The sequence below is a fragment of the Epinephelus fuscoguttatus genome, linkage group LG2 (assembly GCF_011397635.1).
Source record: "Epinephelus fuscoguttatus linkage group LG2, E.fuscoguttatus.final_Chr_v1".
NCBI classification, from domain to species: domain Eukaryota; kingdom Metazoa; phylum Chordata; class Actinopteri; order Perciformes; family Serranidae; genus Epinephelus; species Epinephelus fuscoguttatus.
Genome location: NC_064753.1, coordinates 8,924,486 through 8,946,646, shown reverse-complemented (window position 1 = coordinate 8,946,646; position 22,161 = coordinate 8,924,486). Strand labels below are relative to the sequence as shown.

Genomic DNA, 22,161 nt, shown 5'->3' with positions numbered 1-22,161 from the left:
ACTACAGCATGACACGGTGTCAGTCACTGGAATTTAATATGCTCCACATTGGTTCATGTAGAGCTGATGACGTCAGGTGACAGTCCCCAAAACAGTTCAGTGAATAAGTTACATGTCAGTCCATATGACTACATGTCATCACCTTTTTATTGGTCTGGACCAAATGAACTGAACTATAACAGGGTTTTCCCTGGGTTTTTTTCCGAGACCAAGGTAGCAAAGGCCTGTGGTGGGGGCATCTTGACAGCTGTACTTGTAGATACGGTCCCCCCCTCTATTAAATATGAAAGGACGCCCCCCACATGCTTGAGCTTTACACTGCTGACTTGTACTGTATAATCAGAACAGACATGTCCTGTGATTTTCAGGCTTCTATGATTATATTTACCCTTTACAGCAGGCACATCCTGACAGCTGAGAATATTACTGTCAGGTATTGTCCCCCCTCTATTAAATATGAAAGGAGGCTGAAAATCAAAGGAAACGTCTGTTTTGATGATACAAGTCAGCAGTCCTGAAATGTATGTTTCTCTTCTATAATACACATTCTACATCTCGGAGGCGACGTCTTTCCACATATGGGCTTCCATTGCCTTTCAAACAGGGCGGAGCTCCGTGGGAAACAGTAGGAGAGACACAGCCCGAGGGGGAACCAGGATCTGACACAACACCGGAGGCAGAAGCAGGTCTGTGAAGCTGTGTGTCGGACGAAAACAACAACAAAAAAACCCCCTGCATTGCACCAAATACGCACCACTACGGCGTCGCTTTGGGTTGTGAGTGCACATGACGCACGTCTACACTGAAAGTAATGGGTTTGTGCGCGCAACAGACACTACATCTGAACGCCCCCCATGCACACACGCACGCTCCTTAACCAAGGCGGCGGCCAAAATCACCCACACGGCCCGCCTTTGTCTTAGATAGGCAGGGAAAACCCTGTATAAGTATGAACGTGAATACACCCCTTGCCCTTACCCCTCCGTTTTGCACACTCACGCTTAGGGGTAGGATGTCCTGATTCTTGTTGGGATAGAGGAGTCTGGCAAAATGTTAGGTTACAAGGCCCTCCAAAGTTTTCCAAAGTCACACTTCAAACAGAGGTGTTATGAGAAATCACTGGTAAGATGGCTGCATAAGCAGCAAAAGAAACCCACAAATGTATTAACTTAATTAATCCAAATGTAATAACCTACAATATCCATAATATCATCTTAGTTTAATGTTGTTTCTTTAAAACAAGCATAACAAAAAAAAAAAAATCACTAGTGGTACACTGATGTATCGGTGGCTAACAAGCTAGCTAGCTGACGTTACATTGTTATTGCTGATTTCCACATGACAGTCTCACATTTTGAAATACTCTCATCTCTACATGCCCCTCACTTTGAGGGCATATGACGGGAAATATTTAATGAAAGTTCAGCAGTGAAGTTGCTGCACTTGTTAGCGCTTCTCTGATATCAGTGCAGGCTGACAGGGTAGGAATGTAGGTTGCTAACATTAGCCTACAGAGCACCACTAGTGGCTTGATAATGATGCACTGTTTTTTATTTTGACGACTTGTTTGATCAATTGAAAGCATAAAACTCAAGTTGTGAGCTAATATCGAGTGTTCATCCTGTTTATCTCCATCAGATAACTGGCAAATGTCATTATGATGATATCATTATTGCCATAGTCACATCTGTTAACATAAACACAACTGATGACTTCTGATGATGTATGAGGTTCTTAAAGGGTTCCATTTCATTGGGGAAGATTTCAACCGCTACCCCTTGTAACTCTTTTCCTAAGGGGAGAAATGGGAAAGGGCTTCAGCCAGGACATGCTGCTTCAATTTTGACCATTCTGTCTAAAATCATTCTCGCTCAAGTCCCCCCACTTCATTTAAATTGTGGTAGTGAATAACTTGACAGAAAAAGAACAGCACTGTCTGTGCCATTTCTAGTGTATGAAAACATGGGCATTCCAGGCTTGCAGGTACTGATGACTGAATAAGTGGAAATCAGCAATCAGTGCCTCTCTCAAGGTTGAGGATATTTAACATTTTAAGGAGGACAGAGTATTCATCCCTGTTCACTCTCTCCACCCACCAACCACTAACCTCGCAATCAGAAGCTTATTTCTCAACTTTCCAGGCTGCTGGCCCCACGAGAGACTCACATGTGGTCACACACAGGTTCAGGCCCGACTCTGATAGCTTCTTTTGGCCAAGTACAGCTCTTCATTCTCACCTCAGAGGTCCAGTGGTCATTCTTATCATTCCTCTCTGTGGTATATTTGTGTTTCTCACCTGTACTGCTCCAGCAGCTGCACGGCCTGGTGCTCCTGAGGGTGCCTCTTCATGTGGCTCTTTAAACTGTTCATGTTGGTGGTAGCAAAATCACAGCTACAACACCTGGCAGATGGAGAAAGCAGAGATGAGAGATGAGAGAACATGGAGATAGAGCGTCTAGTTTAACACACTGCCTTTTGAGGTCATAGTTTTGCTTCTTTACACTTGTAGCCTGAAGGGAGATAAGGGATTTACAGCAAAACAGAGAGGAAATTGCCACTTTAAGAAAAAGAATAACTCACAGTGTTTTCGACTTTGTTGCACTTGGATGTTGCGGTTGGAAGATGAAACTGGCCTTTTAGCTGCTCAGAGGCAAATACTGTACAAGGTCCTCAGACTAAGGCTACACTCAACTTACAGATACTTGCACAGCATTACAATAAAGTCGGACAAAACAAAGTGTTGCACTTGATAATGTGAGGTTGGCTGGGGCTAGAATATTAAAAAGATAGATTTGACCAACCAAAAAGAAGAAGAAAAAAATCAGTCTTACAGCACATTGTTTCAAAAGAGTCATTTTTTAAGATTAATTTTACTTTTGTAAATGTAAAACAGAAATATGTTTTACTATTATTACCTTTTTATTATTTCATTTTCATGCATGCTGTTGAGCCCCTTTCCCTCCATATATTTTAGCTTCTATCATAACTATTACTACAACAATATTGCAATAGGCAGGCTAATATAAATACTCAATCTCATTATTCCAACAACAATATCCTGTGAATAATGTGGAATACAAGGCCAGAAATTGCTACTACATCATAACAAGTACATTTATGTTTAATTATCATGCTGCCTGTGGCTTGTGGTGTGATCACTGGAAAATAAAGTGGCCTTGCCTGAAGGAAACTAAAGCAAACTAAAAGACATTTTGGGGCACCGCTTCCAGCTTTGGACAGTTGGAGAGCGCAACAGTGTGACATGGAAGCAGTGTATTGGGCTGTATTTGGATTAATAATGACTGTTTGTGCATGCTAATGTGCAGTGGAGAGGTAGCCTGGGGTGCAGGAGTAGTTTGAAAATGAGTGATTTCTTCACTATGAATATGTGTCACCACTGAATTTCATTGCAACTGTTTTGAATCAAAGTGCATCACAGCAACCGCTCTTTAGAGAGGGTCGTCATTTTTTGGCCAGGACCACTTGACAGGGAACCGGCAGAGACTTCAGAAAGTAAGTTCTCCAAGCCAAAACATAGGTTAGTCGATGCCTAACCTTCAGTAAATTGGTGTTTTTACACTTCAGATTTCATCAACAGATTTTTTTTACGTTAGGAGGATTGAGCCTGGCTTTCTATTTGCAGTCTTTATAATAATCGAAGCTAGCCAGCTATTGGCTGTAGATTTATATTTATTGTACAGACACAAGAGTAATTGATCTTCTCATCTCTTTTAGCAAATGTTAAACCATTGCTTTAACTTATGCACTGTATTTCCAAAGGATAGCGCTTTAAAATATCTTTAATTAAAAGTTCAAATGCTGTATTCACTGATCACTACCAAGAATGGCACTTACAGAGAAAATTGTAATTATTATAAGTTGTAAAAGTTTATGATCCAGTGCATTGCAGTTATACAGCACAGAACAGCACAGTGAGCACTTTAAATGGAAATGTTTTGGCATTTGATTTCAGTGGTGGAGAGGAATGAATACCAATGGCGTTTCAGTCACTGTAACATAATCAGGATGGGCATTTCTGCACTCTTTGCCAATTACACCACTGTTAATAACAAATGAAGGAATGGTTAAATATGAACACAAGTCCAGTGTGTGGTTTTCCTTTACGTTCTATTGTTATGCTATTAAAAATTGAGACACTACCAGACATAATCAGTATTACCATAAAATGTTGCCTATTGGGGCCTTTTACACTAATCCCACTAACTGCATATTGTAGCTCCTGACAAACCATTGCATAGGTGATTTAGCAGGGGACTGTGTACTGATACACACTTCTCACAGCTGCTGACGTGTACTGGCACACAGCTGCACGTGAAGACATTCTGCACAGTAACAGTGAATACCTCTTGAAAACTGAAACACTGCAGCACGATTTTGGTGAAAAGAGAAGGTGTACAGATGATAAAGATGGCACAATGTTTGTATCACTTGTAAACACAGTGCAGTCTGCAAGTCTTTGGAGAGTGGCACTTTGGCTTTGTACAGTATGTGAAATTAAACAATAACTATGAGGGTGAACAACTAAGAAGTACAGCTTTAATTTGAGGGTGCTTACATCCAGATTGGGTGTAGAACAGCAGCCCTGTTATTATCTTTCTGCGCTACAATTAAAGCTGAATGTCAGCACTTTAACCTCTACTGCTGAAGTACAGAACACGTGCGATGGTCCTAACTATATACCGTATAATATAATGGACATAGACACGTTGATGTCAATCACTGGTTTGTGGACTCCCATTTTAGAGCCTTGAATCTGGAACTTCGGCTGTCACCATCTTGGATTTTTGGAGCCAGAGGTGACCATATATTGGCGAGAAGGTGGAGCTGTGGAGAAGCGAGGGGTGGATCTGACTCACAGACTCTGGCAACGCCTCTCAGATAGCCTGTGACTTAAGTGGCCTTGCCCTTAAATATGCATAACTTTAAGCCTTAATAAAATGTATACAAATGAGTTACATAAGTTCAAAATAAAAACTCACTCCTCACACAGTTGTCATGAATCTTGAAATCAACTGTAGAGACGAAAACTGTTTTTTGTACCAGGCTACATATTTGTTTCTGCTGTAACGTTGAGTATTTTAACATGGGGGTCTGTGGGGACTGACTGGCTTCTGGAGCCAGTCTCAAGTGGCCATTTAAAGAACTGTAGTTTTAGCACTTCCACATTGGCTTCATTTGTCTGCCTTACAGGATGCTGCTTTGTCCTAAACACAGACTGTATGTGTAATGGACGTAGCTATCGTGATGTCACCCATTGGTTTGTGGACTGCAGTTTAAAGCCTCGAGAGCAGTTTTTCGGATGTCGGCATCTTGGCAATTTGGAGCCAGAAGTGACCATATTTGGACCAGAGGCTGGAGCTGTGGAGGAGCAAGGAGTGGATCTGACTCACAGACTGCACCGACTTATAGCAACACCTTGAAGACAGCCTGTCGATCAAGAGGCCCTGCCCTTAAATACATATTATTTTGGGCCTTAAAGGGCCAGTGTGTAAAATGGGTTGAAAACAGTGACATCAGTGGTCAAATTCTAGATTGCAGGGCTCACTCGCTCACCCCTCCCGTCGGGTAAATGACAGTGGCATCGTAGGGACAAAAAGCCTTGCGCACAAGTTTTTCAGGAGTAGGTCTATCTAGCAACGAGGTGAATATTTATTTAGAAATCTAAACCATGTTATGATATTGTAATGAATCCCTCACGAGCAGGAGACCAGAGTAGCGTTCGGGAAAAAGGCCAGTTTATTTGAGCACTCCAAAACCTCCGGTAACACTCCAGGGGGTAAAAGACTCCGTCCCAAACTCTTGACTCTTCTAGTGTAACAGACACACTTCATACACACATACTCTCCAACCTCCAGCCTGCACACTGACTGACAGCGTAGCCGGTAAACAGAGCTCAGCTGTTTATTTAGCCTAGCAATATCTCCGGACTATAGTAGCTGTAATGGACGACTTTGAACATGATTTTGAAGAGTTTCTTGTAGCGGACAGAGACCCAGGGCCATACCTGTTTGAGCTGGAGCATACAGATGAGGAACTCCATGTGTTTGATGCTGAACAGGCGAGAAGAGAGGCTGAATGCACAGAATGGGATTCGGTGCTACCATCGTTGGGGAGATATATCATCAGGAGGAAAAGCGCCGCAGAGAGTGCATCACAAGGAGTGAAGCTGCGTCTTCTTTTCCTCGCAGATGACTGTTCGGGTTCATTCTCACCTGTTGCGTGGTAAGTGTGGTCCATTCGCAAACTTTATAACTAAAAAAAACTTTTCACTACTCTCTATCGACAAACTACTAACACTCTCTGCTGTTTCCTCCTCCTTCTTCCTTCCTTCCACTGTTTTCGTTGGTTTATTTATTGTCCGCTCGGGCTGCCGTACATACATGGCAGCGCAAGATGGCAACCTCTCTAAAGCAAGGCCTTTGCTATATATACATATATATATATATATATACACACACACATCGAGAGAATGCCAAGAGTGTGCAAAGCAGTAATCAGAGCAAAGGGTGGCTATTTTGAAGAAACTAGAATATAAAACATGTTTTCAGTTATTTCACCTTTTTTTGTTAAGTACATAACTCCACATGTGTTCATTCATAGTTTTGATGCCTTCAGTGAGAATCTACAATGTAAATAGTCATGAAAATAAAGAAAATGCATTGAATGAGAAGGTGTGTCCAAACATTTGGCCTGTACTGTATATATATCAAAGTATAATTATAAGGCTATGAAAACCAAACGAAATTTATTTTATAGCAATTATACACTTATATAAACATATTAATGGGTAGAATATTCAGATTCAGATTGACAATAAACCAGGCCAAATATTACACACTGGCCCTTTAATGTAACGGCCTGATCACTGGCCTCTCCAAACGGGCTGTAAGACAGCTGCAGTACATCCAGAATGCTGCTGCTTGGGTCCTGACCAGAACCAGGAAGTACAAGCACATTAGTCCTGTGCTCAGGTCTCTACACTGGCTTCCTGTGGCTCAGAGAATAGACTTTAAAGCAGCTCTGCTTGTGTACAAGTCTCTCCACGGCCTAGCACCAAAGTACATCTCTGACATGTTAGTGCCATATGAACCATCTCGGACTCTGAGGACCTCAGGGACCGGCCTCCTGCTGGTGCCCAGAGTCAGGACTAAACATGGGGAATCAGGATTCCAGTTTTATGCAGCTAAAATCTGGAACAGTCTTTCTGAATGTGAGACAGGCCTCTACTCTGACAATGTTCAAATCTAGACTCAAAACAGCGCTATTTCACTGTGCATATGACTGAAAGGATCTTATCTGCACTCTTCTCTTTTAAAGTTCATTTTATCATGATTATTTATGTTTTTATTTTGTATTGTGATTTTAATGCATTTTCTTGTTCTGTAAAGCACTTTGAATTATTTTGTGTACAAATTGTGCTCTACAAATAAACTTGCCTTGCCTTGCCTTGCCTTAATAAAATGTAAACGGTTGAGTTATAAAAAAATTCACCCCCTTAAACAGATGTTATTAATGTTAAAAATTAGTTACAGAGACCAAGACTGTTTTTTAACTAGGATGTAAACATGTTTATTTCTGCTGTAAAGTTGGGCATTTTCAACATGGCGGTCTGTGGGGATTGACTCTGTTTTCGAGCCAGCCTCAAGTGGCTATTTGATGAACTGCAATTTTTGGCACTTCTGCGTTGGCTTCATTTCTCAGCCTCCAAGGTTGCTGCTTGGTCCTAACACCTACAGGCTACACTGCAGTTCTGACAGACTAGACATTCCATTCGATATTCGAATATAAACTACTTCTACTGTAAAAATGTTGTAAATGGCTAAGTCTACATTACAGTATTAACAGACTCCAACATATACTGTAGTTAGATAAAACCACACACTTTGTAAAGGCGAAAAAAAGGATCTCAGCACATCAGTGTTTGAGGTATAATATCATCTGTCCTGATGAAAGCACAAGGACGAGAGCACAACCAGTGTGTCGACATAATAGCAACAGTGCTTGCACATTCACGTACATATTGCTCTTTTTTGGCCACAAGACTTGCTTTACTCAGGCATCTACAGCTATTCTCTTTTTGAATGGTCTCTTGTTTTCACCTGTTTGAATGCGCTTGGAATGTTTGGATCATCCAGTATTTCCTAACTCTACTTTTGCTTTTATACCATTAGCTAACAGGATGGTTTATCATTCTGGTTAGAAACAGCAATTATATTCAATCTGACCTTTTCCAGAGCAGAAAGAAATCCTGTCATGTGTGTATTTCTCTATGTACGTGTGACCTTAGAGCACAAGCGACATCACAATGCTAAGAAAGCACTCATATGTGTTTACACCTCATGGCAGCTTTATGGTAACACAAAGGCCGAGTGCTAATGCAGAGTTGGAGAGAGAGATGCAGTGAGTGTGCCGTGTGAGAAAGTGACTGTGCCTACACAGTGAGATCACTTTGCTGGTCTGAGCATTACAGGGCATGTACTGCCATCTAATGGACCTTTCTAAAATGACAAGTACATCTCAGGCACTTAAAAGGGAACTGGGACATAAAAAGTGAGTCTCATTGACTGCCAAGTATTTAGTTCTGCCTGAAACAGGAACTGAAAACTGAAAATGCAATATTAACTGACCACAAACACTACTACACAGGACATGACAGAAACACAGGTATTATACTGTACTCTAAAAACTATTGTATTCACTTAAAGCTAGTGCCCACATTTTACGTTTATACATTAATTCAAGTTTTATTTACTACGTAAGAGAAAAACATAAAGGATTGCAAATCTCTGGCACCGATGTAAAGCTTACAGACTAAAGCCCTGCTAAGACAGGATAATGTGTGTAAAATAATTAACACAGAAGTCTGTTTCAATTTGCAACAGATAAGAAATATGCAATCAGTCCCCAAAAATATGCAATCAGTCTCCAAAAATACAGATTGGTGTCTGCTTCATTAATGTGCTGTCATTATAGCTAAATGTCATATATAATTCCTGCAACTTTCATTAACATATTGAAAAAAATATAACACAGTATGACTGCAAAAACAAGTAATGTTTGTTGTCAAAAACAAACAAAATGCAGAACTTTCAAAGCAGGAAGAATTAAACAGAAACAATGTCAAAGATAAAGCTACAGTATGTGCTGTCCCCTGGAACTGCTGCCATGGCACCTTTGACTGTGACCATAACTAACGTAATAAGATTATTATCTGCTAGGCCAGGTAAAATCTACTGTATCATATCACCAGTACACAGAGCCAAAGTTTACGTATATGATTTAATGAAATAAATTGGGACTGATGGCATTTGCAAACTGCCTTTGCGTGACATTTAGAACTTTAAATCACTTTTACTTTAATAACTGTGAAGATCAATTTTATCACTGAAACGCATTCTCTCAATGAAAAGCAGAAAATCAACAACAACCTACAATATTCTTTAACATCACTGAAACTGAAGGCTTGCTCATCAGGCCAACAAGCAGGTCTTACAACTTTAACATGGGCAGTTTTGGTTCACAGGGGAAACAGGTCCAAATAGGGAGCAGTGCTCCACCTGGGTGTCTCCTTTGATGTGTTATTGACAGTCATACGTCTATTTAGTGTTGACAGAAGGTGGACTTTGGGCAGTGCAGGACTATTACAGGGAAACAGGATAAGGGCTCATAGGGCTGTGAGATTCTTCTGTTATGTTTATACTGTGGACCACGTTTATGTATTCAGATACAACACAAGGATATGCTGTTTCCACTGTCATCATTGATTTTATTGATATCTAAATAAAAAGCTCATACCATCCTAGTGTCCGGACTTGTGCTACAACAAAATCATACAAATCACTGGAGGGTTTAAGTTAATTGATGTTTTCAATAACATTTAAAACATATTTGAGATAGATTTTGTGTGTTTGATGATTGATTTCCTGTCTGTTATGTTTTTATACAAACTGTAACTGGTGTGCTGTCTTGGGTAGGTCTCATTCAGAAAAGACATTTCTATCTTAAGGGACCTCCTGGTTAAATAAAGGCCATAAAATGCTTGCATATATTCCTACATATAGATGTGTTGTGTTGGATGTCACAGACCGGCTGGAAAACGGGTTAGTGAACAGTAGAAAGCAGCATGAAGGCCTGTGAAAATGTTATGGTGGTAACTTCTTTTTACACGTCTCTTACTTATTCAGTCTCTATTTCAAACTTGGGGCAGACTAATTTGGATTGATGTGTGAGCGCTGCTTGGACAGAGACAGTAGGACAGTATTTTGTGGTAGCTCATCATTGTACGTATTTTGCCGCAAAAGGAGCTAAAATTAGCTCTTTCACCCAGATGTTGTATTTCCACCTATGCCAACTGGAGCCAGAGCCGATAAATACCTGTGATCACTGCAGTCATTTGACCCTGGTGTGAATGCTGATTCTAACCTTCCCCATTACAAACAAAAGACAGATGTTCATGGGTGTTAGTGGATTTTTTTTGTGCAGTGTGAAAGGGGCTCTAATTAAGTTTTCTGTGACTTCAAGATTTTCTCATAAAAACAAATTCAAAACGCTGTTGAATCCAAATCCTACACTGGTTGCTGTGAGAAACTGCAAGCCTTTAGTTTAATCATACGTTGAGTCATTTTGAGACTTATTTTAAGACTTGTGGCCATCACATTACAGCAAGTGTTTTGAGTACTTGCATTAAGGTGATAGTGGTGCATTTCAAGGTTTTTTTTAACAACTCACCGATAAGGCTTGTCAGAGTTATGAATCCTGCGGTGGTTCCTCACCCCAACATATGTAGAGCTGGTGTAGTCGCACACATCACACTTATACATCTTCTGCATACCACATTCTGTGATAGAGGACAAAGGAAACAGATGTACACCTTTCTGAAAACACTGACGAAAATCATATGGCAATATTTGGCGACAAAACAACAGTGTCAAAGAGGGAAAGCTCTGATGAAGACAGATGATGAGTGTCATCTAGTAAATATCTTAAAACAATCTTCAAATGCTAATACACAGTCAGACTATAAAAACATGCCTTACCTTCATCTGTTACCCGCTCAGCTTCCTCCACCATGGCCACGGTTTCAGTGACTGGTGTGAGGGCTGCCGTGTCACCACTGAAGCTGTGCTGTTCCCTTTCATGATTTCTTAACTGGCTCTACGTAAGGAAAAAAAACACACACACACACACACATTATATGATTTCTGCACAAAAACAAACATAACATGCACTTGACATTCATAATAGCTTTTAAGATATACGTTTTACTACCTTAGGACCTGCTAGCAAAACGGGTCTGATCAGATGTTTGTTTGATTTACACACTAGTTAAATGGAGCTAAACGAGACAAACAAAGAAATACTGCATAATTGTTCACTGATTTTTAAAGTGTGGCCTCTAATACCCCTTTTCCACCATGTGAGCTCTGATTCTTGAACTGGTTCCATTCAAGATTGTTAGGACCTTGGTGCTATGTAGGGAACCGGCCTGTATTTCCAGTTTTTGCGTGGAACCATTGTAATCAAGGGTGTTACAGCAATTGAGGGTGTTGCATAATCCAAGTCGTAGCAGAACTGCTCATTACTGCAATTTTTTGTTGTGTTATTAAGTATGGACCAACTATTAATGATACCACTCTACACTCTTTTTTTTCTTATCTTTTCTCACTTGAGGTCTCCATCGTTTCCTTGTCCAACCTCTCTTTCCAACCTGTAGAATACGACACACCCACACTCGCAGTTCGCACTTCAGGTCAAGGAAAACCTGCTTTTTTGGTTCTAGCTGAGAGCCGAGTTTTCGAGTTCTGAACCAATTTATTTTTGGTCGAAATACCGCAAATATTCAAAATAAGGTGCGGGAGCTGGTTTCATGTTGGTGGAAAAGGGGTAGAAGTAATAAAAGATTCTTTTAAAGGCACAATAGATATGAAGGAATGGACAAAAACATGAGAAACAAATTGTCTTCTATCTAAATATCCTATGATAAATGTTTTGTACTAGTCAGTCTCAGTGACTGTTTTTATGTGCACAAAATATTCCGTTTTATTGCCCTTATTCTGAAAAAGACAATATTCCTACTAAGTTAATGGCTAATGAAATGAATATTCCACTAATATTCATATTTACATGCAGCTGTGCATACTCAGATTAACATGCCCTAACATGTTGTTTAGCACATCAAAATAAAGAAAAGTAGAATTGCTGGAGCCGCTTGTGCCATTCTGCTTCTTTGCATTAAAATGAGATTTTTTTCAAAGTTTTCCACCAGTGGCAGACTTGTTGGACCATCCAAATACAGCCTCCTTCTTTACTTCCTTCAACCATCTTCTTGAAAAGGTCAGTGCTGCTATATTTGTGCATATTCAAAAACCTGGTGATATCCAAGTCTTTCAGAATGTTTCAAAGTAGGTGAACTAGAAATGTGTTCTCCAGGCATGCATCTCTACCCCAGCCTTGCAAACTGCAGGTTTGTGTACAACAGTCCAAGACATCGCACAGAGCTGATCATACAGATACAAGAGGCCATGTGTAGCCAACTGTAGTAAAAACCCCAACTGGATCGCATATTGTGAATGGGCTGTATACATGCTCAAAGGATGCACCTAAAACCCCAATAATACTGGCATATCCCACATCTTAATTGTAAAATGCTACTTTTGAAAAATGACCTGTACCAAATTTGGAATACTGTCATATATGGAATAATAGTCGAATAGTTAGTGCGCATGCAAACTGAGTCAGTGATGCACCATGCAGCCTTCACCCTTCACAATAACTTTCCTAGCTCAACTCCCAAAGCTGCTGGATAATATGATGAACTTGTTAAATGATTAATAATCTCTGCTGCAGATGGCCACTGGAGTCCCATGATAGCGGAGGGATCAATAGTTTTCTCCTTTGCCTGCATCATCAAACCGACTGGGGCACAGACGCAGGTAATTTAACTTATCTCTTTAGGTCTTAACTCACCTTTAGTGTTTGGGCTGCTGCCAAACAAAAACAGATGTTGACAGGAGACAAGTCTCACAGCAAATATAGTGTGTGTCACACACAAATGGAGACATCTGCCTGCACATGGATGTAGGTGCATGTGTTTGTGATGTGCGTGTGTGTGTGTTTTGGGGGTGGGGTGGGGGGTGGGGGGGTCCAAACTGTGTAGCAATGCCTCCTTACAAACCTGTCTGCATATTACAGATCTACCAATATACTGTGCGGGTCCATGTCATTGGTTTGACAGCCCATTGGTTCGACATCCCATTAGTCCGACTGTCCGCGGTGCTGAACGGCTTGTGGCGGACGTATGGTGGGCCGCGACAGGCTTGAGGCGGAGCAGGCTCACAGCTTATGTGTTTGTCACTTTCTTTTTCATTTTAACCCACACCATGATCTTTTCCTGACCCTAACCAAGTGGTTTTTGTGCCTAAACCTAACCAGACCTTAACCACAGGGCATCATGATGATTTCGGAACGGACTTCGGAACAATGTGTTTGATATGGTCGGAACAATGGGATGTCGAACCAATGGGCTGTCGAACCAATGGGCAGTTCCCATACTGTGCATATAGGCTGCATGATTATAGCCAACATGATAACGATTATTTTGATCAATATTGAGATCATAATTATTTGTCATGATTTATCATTGATATTGATGATAACATACATTTATTGCACTTTTACTTTTAAATCAACAGAGCTTTTACTTTCACCTTGTGCTACATTTCTGCTGATTAACAAAGCTTTGCATCAAAACTATTTACTACTCCTTACAAAACTATTACTAAGACTTAAACATTCTTTACCTGAATTCAATTCATCTCCTTGGCAAAAAATATACATTTAATTGTACCCAAAAATAAAGCATATCCACAGAGTGCAATTGGATGCAAACATTGTTTTTCTGGCCACATATCTTGGCCATATGACTGCATTGACTATTTCAGTCTGTCAGTCTGTCTTTGAGAGATGGATGGATGCGTATTCAGTGCTGTATTTTAATTTCTTTTTTAACATTTTTTTTTTTTTTTTTATGGAGGTCACAGTACCGTGACACACTGTACAGCATGTACTTTTATGGATACCTTAGTTGACGCTGGATAAAGACAGGGATTCAGTGAGGTAATGTTTATGACATAACTCATCTTGGTCTTCATTCATTCATCATTCTGCAGACTGTGGTGTTATTTTGGTGGTTTACCAAGTCAGCTGTGTTGCTTATGATTTGCTGCATCCAAACAATAGATCATGATGGTTGATGAACAATGATTTTTCTTTTGTCCGTCTGCAAATGAAATGCAACATTCAGAAAAAAAATTCACAAAGTTTTGCTGCAGGGTGCATGTGTACCAGCATGGCAGCACTTTAAAGTGGAGGCTGGCTGATGGTTTAGGAGGCGCTTGATTTGATATGCAGCTTTTCTATGAGCGGAGCACGGATTTTAAAACATCATCATCACAGTCGATTACGTTCATTAAATTGTGTGAAGCCAACATGGTGATTAATATTCGATTAGTTGTGCAGACCTAATATGTATTCAGCGCAAAAAATATAATTAATAATTGAAAAAATAAGAACTTCTTCTTGAAAATATCACATACCCTGTGACCTTTGCTGTGTTCCAATCAAAAACTGTCACGTCTTCTCTCAGACTCTGGGTCTGACAGACAGGAACAAGTGTTGATTAAAGACCATAATCACCTGTGTGACTTCATTTTCTCTGATTTAGAAGCAGGAAAAGATCTTCTATTACACATAGAGACAATAGGGCTGAAACGAATGATTATTTTCATTGCTGATTAACGTGGGGATTAAAAAAAATGCCCGTAATATTTTCCCAGAACCCAATGTGACACATTTAAACAGCTTCTTTCATTCCAACAAAAGCCTAAAACTCATTTTTCAAGAGACGTGTCAAATTCACACATTCACTGAGGACATTTGTGGCATTTTAACTTGGAAAAAAACTTTCTGTACAATGTGTTTTTTAGAAAATATGATGAGGACATGGATGAAGATGACAATTAGAGCTGTTGGTGAGGGGTGAACTGTTACACAATGTAAGAGTGAGCTTGAGGAAACAAAAAGATGGACTGCCAGTTATATATTTGAAGGAATACTTAATACATAAACAAATATGGTATAGGAGTGGCCTCTGTTGATTCCCATCCCTTGTACAGTATACGACTCAGCATGGTCTACATCTGTCTCTTCCACCATGTTGAGGCTTGTTGTTCAGACTACAACACCAGCTACCTCAATGGATTCCTACACTCTGAACATTATTGTACACTACTTTAAGAATCTGATTACATATCAAAAAAAGGATTAAAAGATGCATGTGAGCATTGACGTCTCCTCACCTTGTAATGGAAGGCATCTGGGCACTGCTTACACTGGTACATCCTGGTCTTACAGTGGTGAATCATATGGCTCTCGAGGTCTTTACTGTCCGAGGCGATGTGTTCACAGATGGGACACTGATACGGCTGCCTCTGCCTGTGCACCCGTAGGTGCTGTTTAATGTAGCCCTTATTGCCGCTGCTGTAGCGACACAGGCGGCACCGGTATGGCCTGTCACTGCCAGGTATGAAGTCCACCAGACCACCGTCAGGAGATGTGACCAACCCGTCCATTCCTGGGATGCTACACATGTAACTCCCAGCTCCGTTCCCTGTGACCACACCGGCTACGGCTCCGTTTTGGAACTGTGCGTTGTCCTGAAGCTCTTTTAAGATGTCCTCATCTGAGGCGTTCTGGTCCGAGCGCTCTCTCAGTCTTTCGATGACAGTGAGAAGTGACAGGCTGATGCCGGCTTTAGTGGCAGGGCCCTCCTCGTCTCCTTCCCCCAGGCACAGAGAGCCCAAATCTTCTTCTCTGCCCTCGCTATGAAGCTCCAAGTCCAATAAAGCAGCCGTTGTCCCTACGTCAGAGGCCTTCGGTCCTGCTGTGGTCACATCTACAGGTTTCTGGACCGTGTTTGGGCTCTGGGCCTGGGCTGTAATTGTTTTCACACTTACCTTGTTGCTAGAGGTGGGAAGCTCAGGGGTCCTCATAGGCATAGCTACCAGGACCTCAGCTGCCAGAGAGTGAAGGCGGAGCGACTCAGAATGAGTCCTCTTGCGCCCAGCTGGGGGGATGTTTTCATCTCGTGGCGAGTCGCTACCCATAGCGACAGAGGATTTGATATCAGATGCTAAAGGCTGGCTGTCAGATGTGCAGCCAGGGACCACTTCATCCTTCACTGCTCCCACACGGTCCCGCTTCTCAACCTCTGCATCCAGTAAGCTCTTATCCCTGTCCGCATCTGGGCTGAGAAGAAGTGGGTTAGTCGCCATGACTGAATCCTCAGCTGAAGGAAGGCGTTCTACAATCACGTTGATGTGGCCGGCACTGTTGGGACTGCTGTTGATAATCTTCTGAGCTGATGATAGTAAGCTGTCCGTGACAGAGGTGCTATCATGGTGATTATCAATCTCCACCTCAGACTCCGCCTCTGTCGTCACCTGCACCTCCACCATGGGCTCCTCAGAGGTCAGGTCTTTGATAGGGTACACACTTTCCTCCTCCTCCTCTGTTTTTGGAATTTCATTAGAAACAGGATGATTCAACACATCCCTTTTGTTCTCAACAGCCATTGGCACACAGAGCTGGAGCTTGAAGGCCGTGGGCAGCTTTTGTAGGCTTTTATCTTGAAGAACTGGGGAAATAACAACTATTTCCTCTCTGGTTGCAGCAGTGTTAGCTGTAGCCTGGACCTCTCTCCTTGCGGTAGCTCCATCTTCATCCTCAAAGATGGGGTAAGAGCAGTCAACCAGGCCAGCGTGTTTCCAGGCATGGGTCTTGAGCATTCGCTGCTGGCTGCAAACGTAGCTGCAGATCAGGCAACGGTACAATCCATACTCCTCATAGCTATACCATTTCTTTTTCTGCGCTAGCTCCTTGGAACCGTCCAGTGAACTTTTGATCACCTCGGTTCCCATACTGCCACTGCTCCCGGTCCAGTCCCCATCCGGACTCCTTAAAACCTCTTCTTTGCACTCGCTGTAGGTGTCTGTCAGAGTGGAATTTGTCCTCAGGTTGCCACCATTGTCGAAGTGCTGCCTGACATGTGCCTCCAACTGCCTCTGGTCTCTGGAGGTAAAGCGACACTCAGAGCACATGAGGATGAGGTCACTGTGCTGCTCATTGTGTTGTTTCAGGTGTTCTTTCAGCAGGGGCAGCGTTTGGGAGAGATAGGGGCACAGGCTGCACTGATAGCACGTCACTGTCCGCTTGTGGTTGCTGCCATTTGGGTTGCCGGCTACCTCTGTTAACGTGGAGGTGATGTCATTGTTACTGTCACTTGACACGGGAGAAGAACGAGCGCCATCAGTCGTGCTGCCATCTATTCGCACCTCCTCTTCACTCTCCTGCCCCTTAAACGTCCTCTTGATTTTCTTATAGGGAGAGCCTCCTCTGCTCCCCCTCGTCCCCTCCTCAGCTCCTCCTCCCACTGCAGAGGAGGCCCTTTTCTGTCCCACGATGGTGCAGCGGCGCTGGGGCCGCTTCTCCACAATTTTGCTGAGCTTCTCAATGACCTGGATCAGAGAATCTGCTGCTTGTTTCTGCTGAAAACTCTGGGGGGGGTCCTCCTCTTGCTGGGTTTGGGTCTGAGAGAGGGATCCCAGTGCTGATGGAGTGGAGGAGGAAGAGGAGGATTGTGTGATGAGTACAGCTACATTGCTGATCTCCTCCATGACCTGGTAGACAGTAGGGAAGAGAGAAAAGACTGTTTACTGGTTGGTACTTTTAGAATTTGAACAGATGTGATCCCTTACTTAAATGGATACACACATGTTTAAATACAATATTAAAAAGTCCAGAGTTTACCAACCTTCATACAAAAAACTCATACAAACAATCTGTAAAGTGTAGGATAGCATGTTCTTATAGCAAATCATTGTCAATATAGCATACCTGTCTACAGTATCGTTAGATTATTTTTTAGACCTGTTCATTTAGTCTTTGAAATACTAAAAAACAGTGAAAAATGCCCATCACAATCTGCCAGAGACCACAGTGACCACAGTTAAAATCGCTTGTTTTTCCCCAACCAAAACTCAAAGTTATTGCATTTACAATTAAAACAGACAAATCCAACCAGTCTTCATGTTTAAGGAGATGGAATTTGTGGATGTTTGATAAATGACTTTAACGATTATGATTATCAAAACAGCTGTCAACACACTTTTTTGTCCACTTATAAATTTATTGCATAACCAAAGCAGTGCTATAGAAGACAGTTAAGACTAGTTTGTGACTCTGGGGTTTGTGTTGACCAACAGTAATTTAGTATCGCTTTAGCTTGATTTTCACATTATCATCTAAAAGGAGTCAAAGTGGTCAAAACTCTGCAATTCATGTAGAGGTCACTGTTAAAAATGTCAAAGAGTGGTGACTCTCGAAATTTTTCTGTTATTTATTGATTATGTATATTAAAAAAATGCAGCCTTGAGCCTGACTTAACACTGCAGGAAATCCTACACATTCTTATGAATGACAAGACAAGAAAAATACTGACTGAGAGTTTCTGTTCTGTATCAACTGCAATTTATACTACTGTACATTGCAACATTTTGACAGTAAAAAAAAAAACGGGAAGGAATTGCATGTGTGTTTCCTTTTTCAAATCTCTACTACTGCCACACATTTGTAATATATGGCTGAGGTGCAGAAGAAATTAGCATGCATGTTGCTGTTCTGCTCACCAAGGTAATGGTGTTAGAATAAGATGAAAAGCTTGCAAACACATTTTGCATGTTCAGTTAACTAGTGAATAAGCAGGTCCATACAGAGGACCTGCAGAACTGCACTGATTTCAGCAATATAGACACTGCTTGTAAAACTCAGAATGCTGTCACTGTCATGTGTGTGAAAATTGTGTGTGTTGTATTCAGTTAGCATTAAAATTGTGTAGTTAGAAGAAATGTGAAAAATAATATTTATTGTTAATAAGTAATTAATAGATTGGCAATTTGGCAAATTAATTTTTGTTCTCTCTGCTCCATACTGAACCTTCCATTTTAATGACCATGTGTCCCACATTTTGTTACTGACTTTTCCAACAAATGTTTAAAGTTTTCTTGAAGCATTCATTATCAAATAAAATTTCTGATTCAAAGTTTCTACTAAAATCTACCAAGACGTTCTTTTAGCCTGCTTGGGGTAAATTTAGGTTTTAATGTATTGTGTGGGGTTATTTTTGTGAATGAATATTGTCCATCACATTATGAGCAAAAAATAAAAAATACATGCGTCTGTGTTCTGAGGATTGTACATGTGATTGAGTGTTTTGCTCTTTGTATGTTAGCATGTAGGGCTTGGGAATATATTGATACTGCGATATGAGACAAGATATTATCTTACATATCTTATATTTTATGTGTTATCTTTTCCTGGTTTTAAAGGCTGCATTACAGTAAAATGTACTTTTCTGAACTTACCAGACTGTTCCAGTTGTTCTATTATTTGCCTTTACCCATTTAGTCATTATATCCACATTACTGATAATTATTTATCAAAAATCTTATTGTGGAAACATCGATAGTCAACTCTACAATATCAATATCAGGGTATTTGATAAAAAAATATTGTGATATATGATTTTGTACATATTGTCCAGCCCTATTAATTTTGTGTTTTAGGGTAATAAGTAGCAAGTCAGCCTGGCATCAAGAGTTTTGCACAGTAAAACTCAGTAAACGCTATTGAAACATACAGCAAGAGTGTAACAGTGACCACTGGTTCTGTCAGCTACATTTCTAAATAAGGATGTGCTCTTCCTTGAGAAAACTATTTACATTTTACAAAAAGATGTAATGTTTTTACCACAAAAAAATAAATAAAAACAAACACTTGACCATACTGACACTTTGTATCACAGTATTGACCACGGGTCTAATGAGGGGATTGGCTGTTCAGAAGAAAAGGACAGTAGCCCAAATGACCACCATGATAAGTATGATAGCTTAACTCTCATGATAAGCACTGTCACTGCTAGTCAATACACAGGCCTCTAAACACTGTGCACCATGTGCATCTGTTTACAAACTAACCCTGAGGGAAATGATCCTAACTCGTGTGGTTAAATTCCTTTATTCTCTGCAAGTCCAAAACTTTCCTCTTTCTCACTTTCTGACCACAAATGGCCTTCCTCTTTCTCCTACTTCTGCTTCTGTATGACTGTATCAAAACAGTAGGATGCATATTTGGAGAAGGGCTACCACATGCAAGAGATATTGGCTACTATCCAGCATAATTCTTAATTCTGCCAAGTGGAACCACACAGAAACTGACCTATTACTATTAACACTGGATTCCAGAATAATTCAGTCAGCAATAAAAACTTCTTCTATGAGCAATGTCTTATGCAAGCAGTGGAAATGTGCCAAATAAAACAACTCATGGTGTGGTAACTTAAAAGTTTGTCGCTTGTAAAGATAAAAAGCTAAAGCTGCTGTGGTACATTTGATCCATTTTTATAAGGTTGAATGTGACTGTGGTCAGTATAGACACCATCATGTGCTTTAACCAGTCTCAGATGAGCACCTGTTATGTCAGGATCTAAAAATATTTCATCCACTTTCACTCCCCTGTAGAATGAAGTTGAGCACAGCCTCACAACTCCCACTGAAACACCGAAAAACCACTTGGCCAAATTTACCGGCTAATGTTAGCATACACGCTAAAGCTGCGGCGACCCTAAAAAGATTACAATATTAAGAAAACACGACATTTGAGTCAAAGGCAGCACTCTTAGCTTCATAGTTAGCTTCACAGCTTGCTGCCTGCTAGTCAAACACACACACACACACACACACACACACACACACACACACACACACACACACACAGGCAGACACACGAGTCTCACACAGTGCTAGCAGTTCCACACATGAATGTACAAGGGCATTTTAATGATCTTTTCGGTTAATGTGTGACGGAGGAGCGCGCGGCAGTATTTTAATAAGAACATACTCACTGACACGGAAAGTCTCGACGCTCTTTGTCCTCAACACATAAACCTGCTTTGTTTTATTCGTTAGCCATAAAAAGTCGCCTCCCTCTCTCCCACATTGCAAAATGGCGAGGATGGAATATCAGTCACGTGACTTAGAGTTTGGGTCAGGTGACCAACGCGGAGCATTGATTGACAGGTTGTCTGATGCTACTTTCAAATGCTGCTCGTAAAACACTGCTTCACACTTTCGAGCGACTTGTCGGTGCTTTCAGGGCGTTTGAGTGACATTTTACAAATAAAGTGACCAATTTCGTCATTGCAAATACAAAGTTAATAAGAGAAAAATGTACCAGACCTGTATGCCCTAAATTATGACCACAGTTTTAAACATAGACATATATACATAGACGCCGCATTGACTGCCGCTGCCTATTGGAGCCGACGTCCTCGCCGGCCGCCATCTTGGATGGGTCTCGCTTCGCCTCCACAGTGCATTCACTTCTATTGAGGAAGGAGCTGTATGCACAAATAAAATAGAATAACTCACTGAATTTTCGACTGATTTTCACGCGGTTTGGTTTGTTACAAACGGCACACATGTAGTTATGATACAGGATGCTTTCGTACATTAAAAATGCGGGATTTCATGCTTTAATACTTCCTGCAGATAGCAACAGCATGTTATTTAGGTCACAACACAGTGCTTTTATTCACCTCAACCCCAGACATATATATATATATATATATATATATATATATATATATATATATATATATATACATACAATATTTATATACTGTATAAACATACTGTATAAACACCATACAATACAAAACACAGTATAGCATATTATGTATAGCATAATATGTAGATCTGAGGTTTGCTCAAACTGTCAGCTCCTTTAAATCAGGGCTAAAAACACTATTGTTTACTGAAGCGTACTCTGCTGTATTCTACTGCCCGTATTTTTTAACTACACACTGCTGATTTATGCCTTTTATTATTCTACTTCTTTTCTTATCCTGACGGTTCAATGTATTGAGCCTGTTTTTATTTTATGTTACTGTATTTTATTATTATCACTATCATTCTCAATTTCTATTTCCCTTTTCAATCGACTGTTTTTATTGTTTTAAATTGTGTC

General features: G+C 40.8%; 1 protein-coding gene across 2 annotated transcripts in view; it reads right to left on the bottom strand.

Moving 5' to 3' along the window:
- Nucleotides 1-21,159, bottom strand: part of znf507 (zinc finger protein 507) — a 31,505-nt gene extending 10,346 nt beyond the window's left edge. Inside the window, exons 1-5 of one of the 2 annotated variants that reach the window (XM_049602583.1) lie at nt 21,038-21,159; nt 15,378-17,756; nt 11,058-11,175; nt 10,750-10,858; nt 2,297-2,401 (exon numbers count right to left, since the gene is read on the bottom strand). In XM_049602583.1, coding sequence (XP_049458540.1) covers nt 2,297-2,401; nt 10,750-10,858; nt 11,058-11,175; nt 15,378-17,753 — 2,708 coding nt within the window. In that variant the 5' untranslated portion in view covers nt 17,754-17,756; nt 21,038-21,159. The remainder of the gene's footprint in view (nt 1-2,296; nt 2,402-10,749; nt 10,859-11,057; nt 11,176-15,377; nt 17,757-21,037) is intronic. The other variant, XM_049602575.1, reaches the window with a different exon arrangement.
- Nucleotides 21,160-22,161: the final 1,002 nt, after the last annotated feature.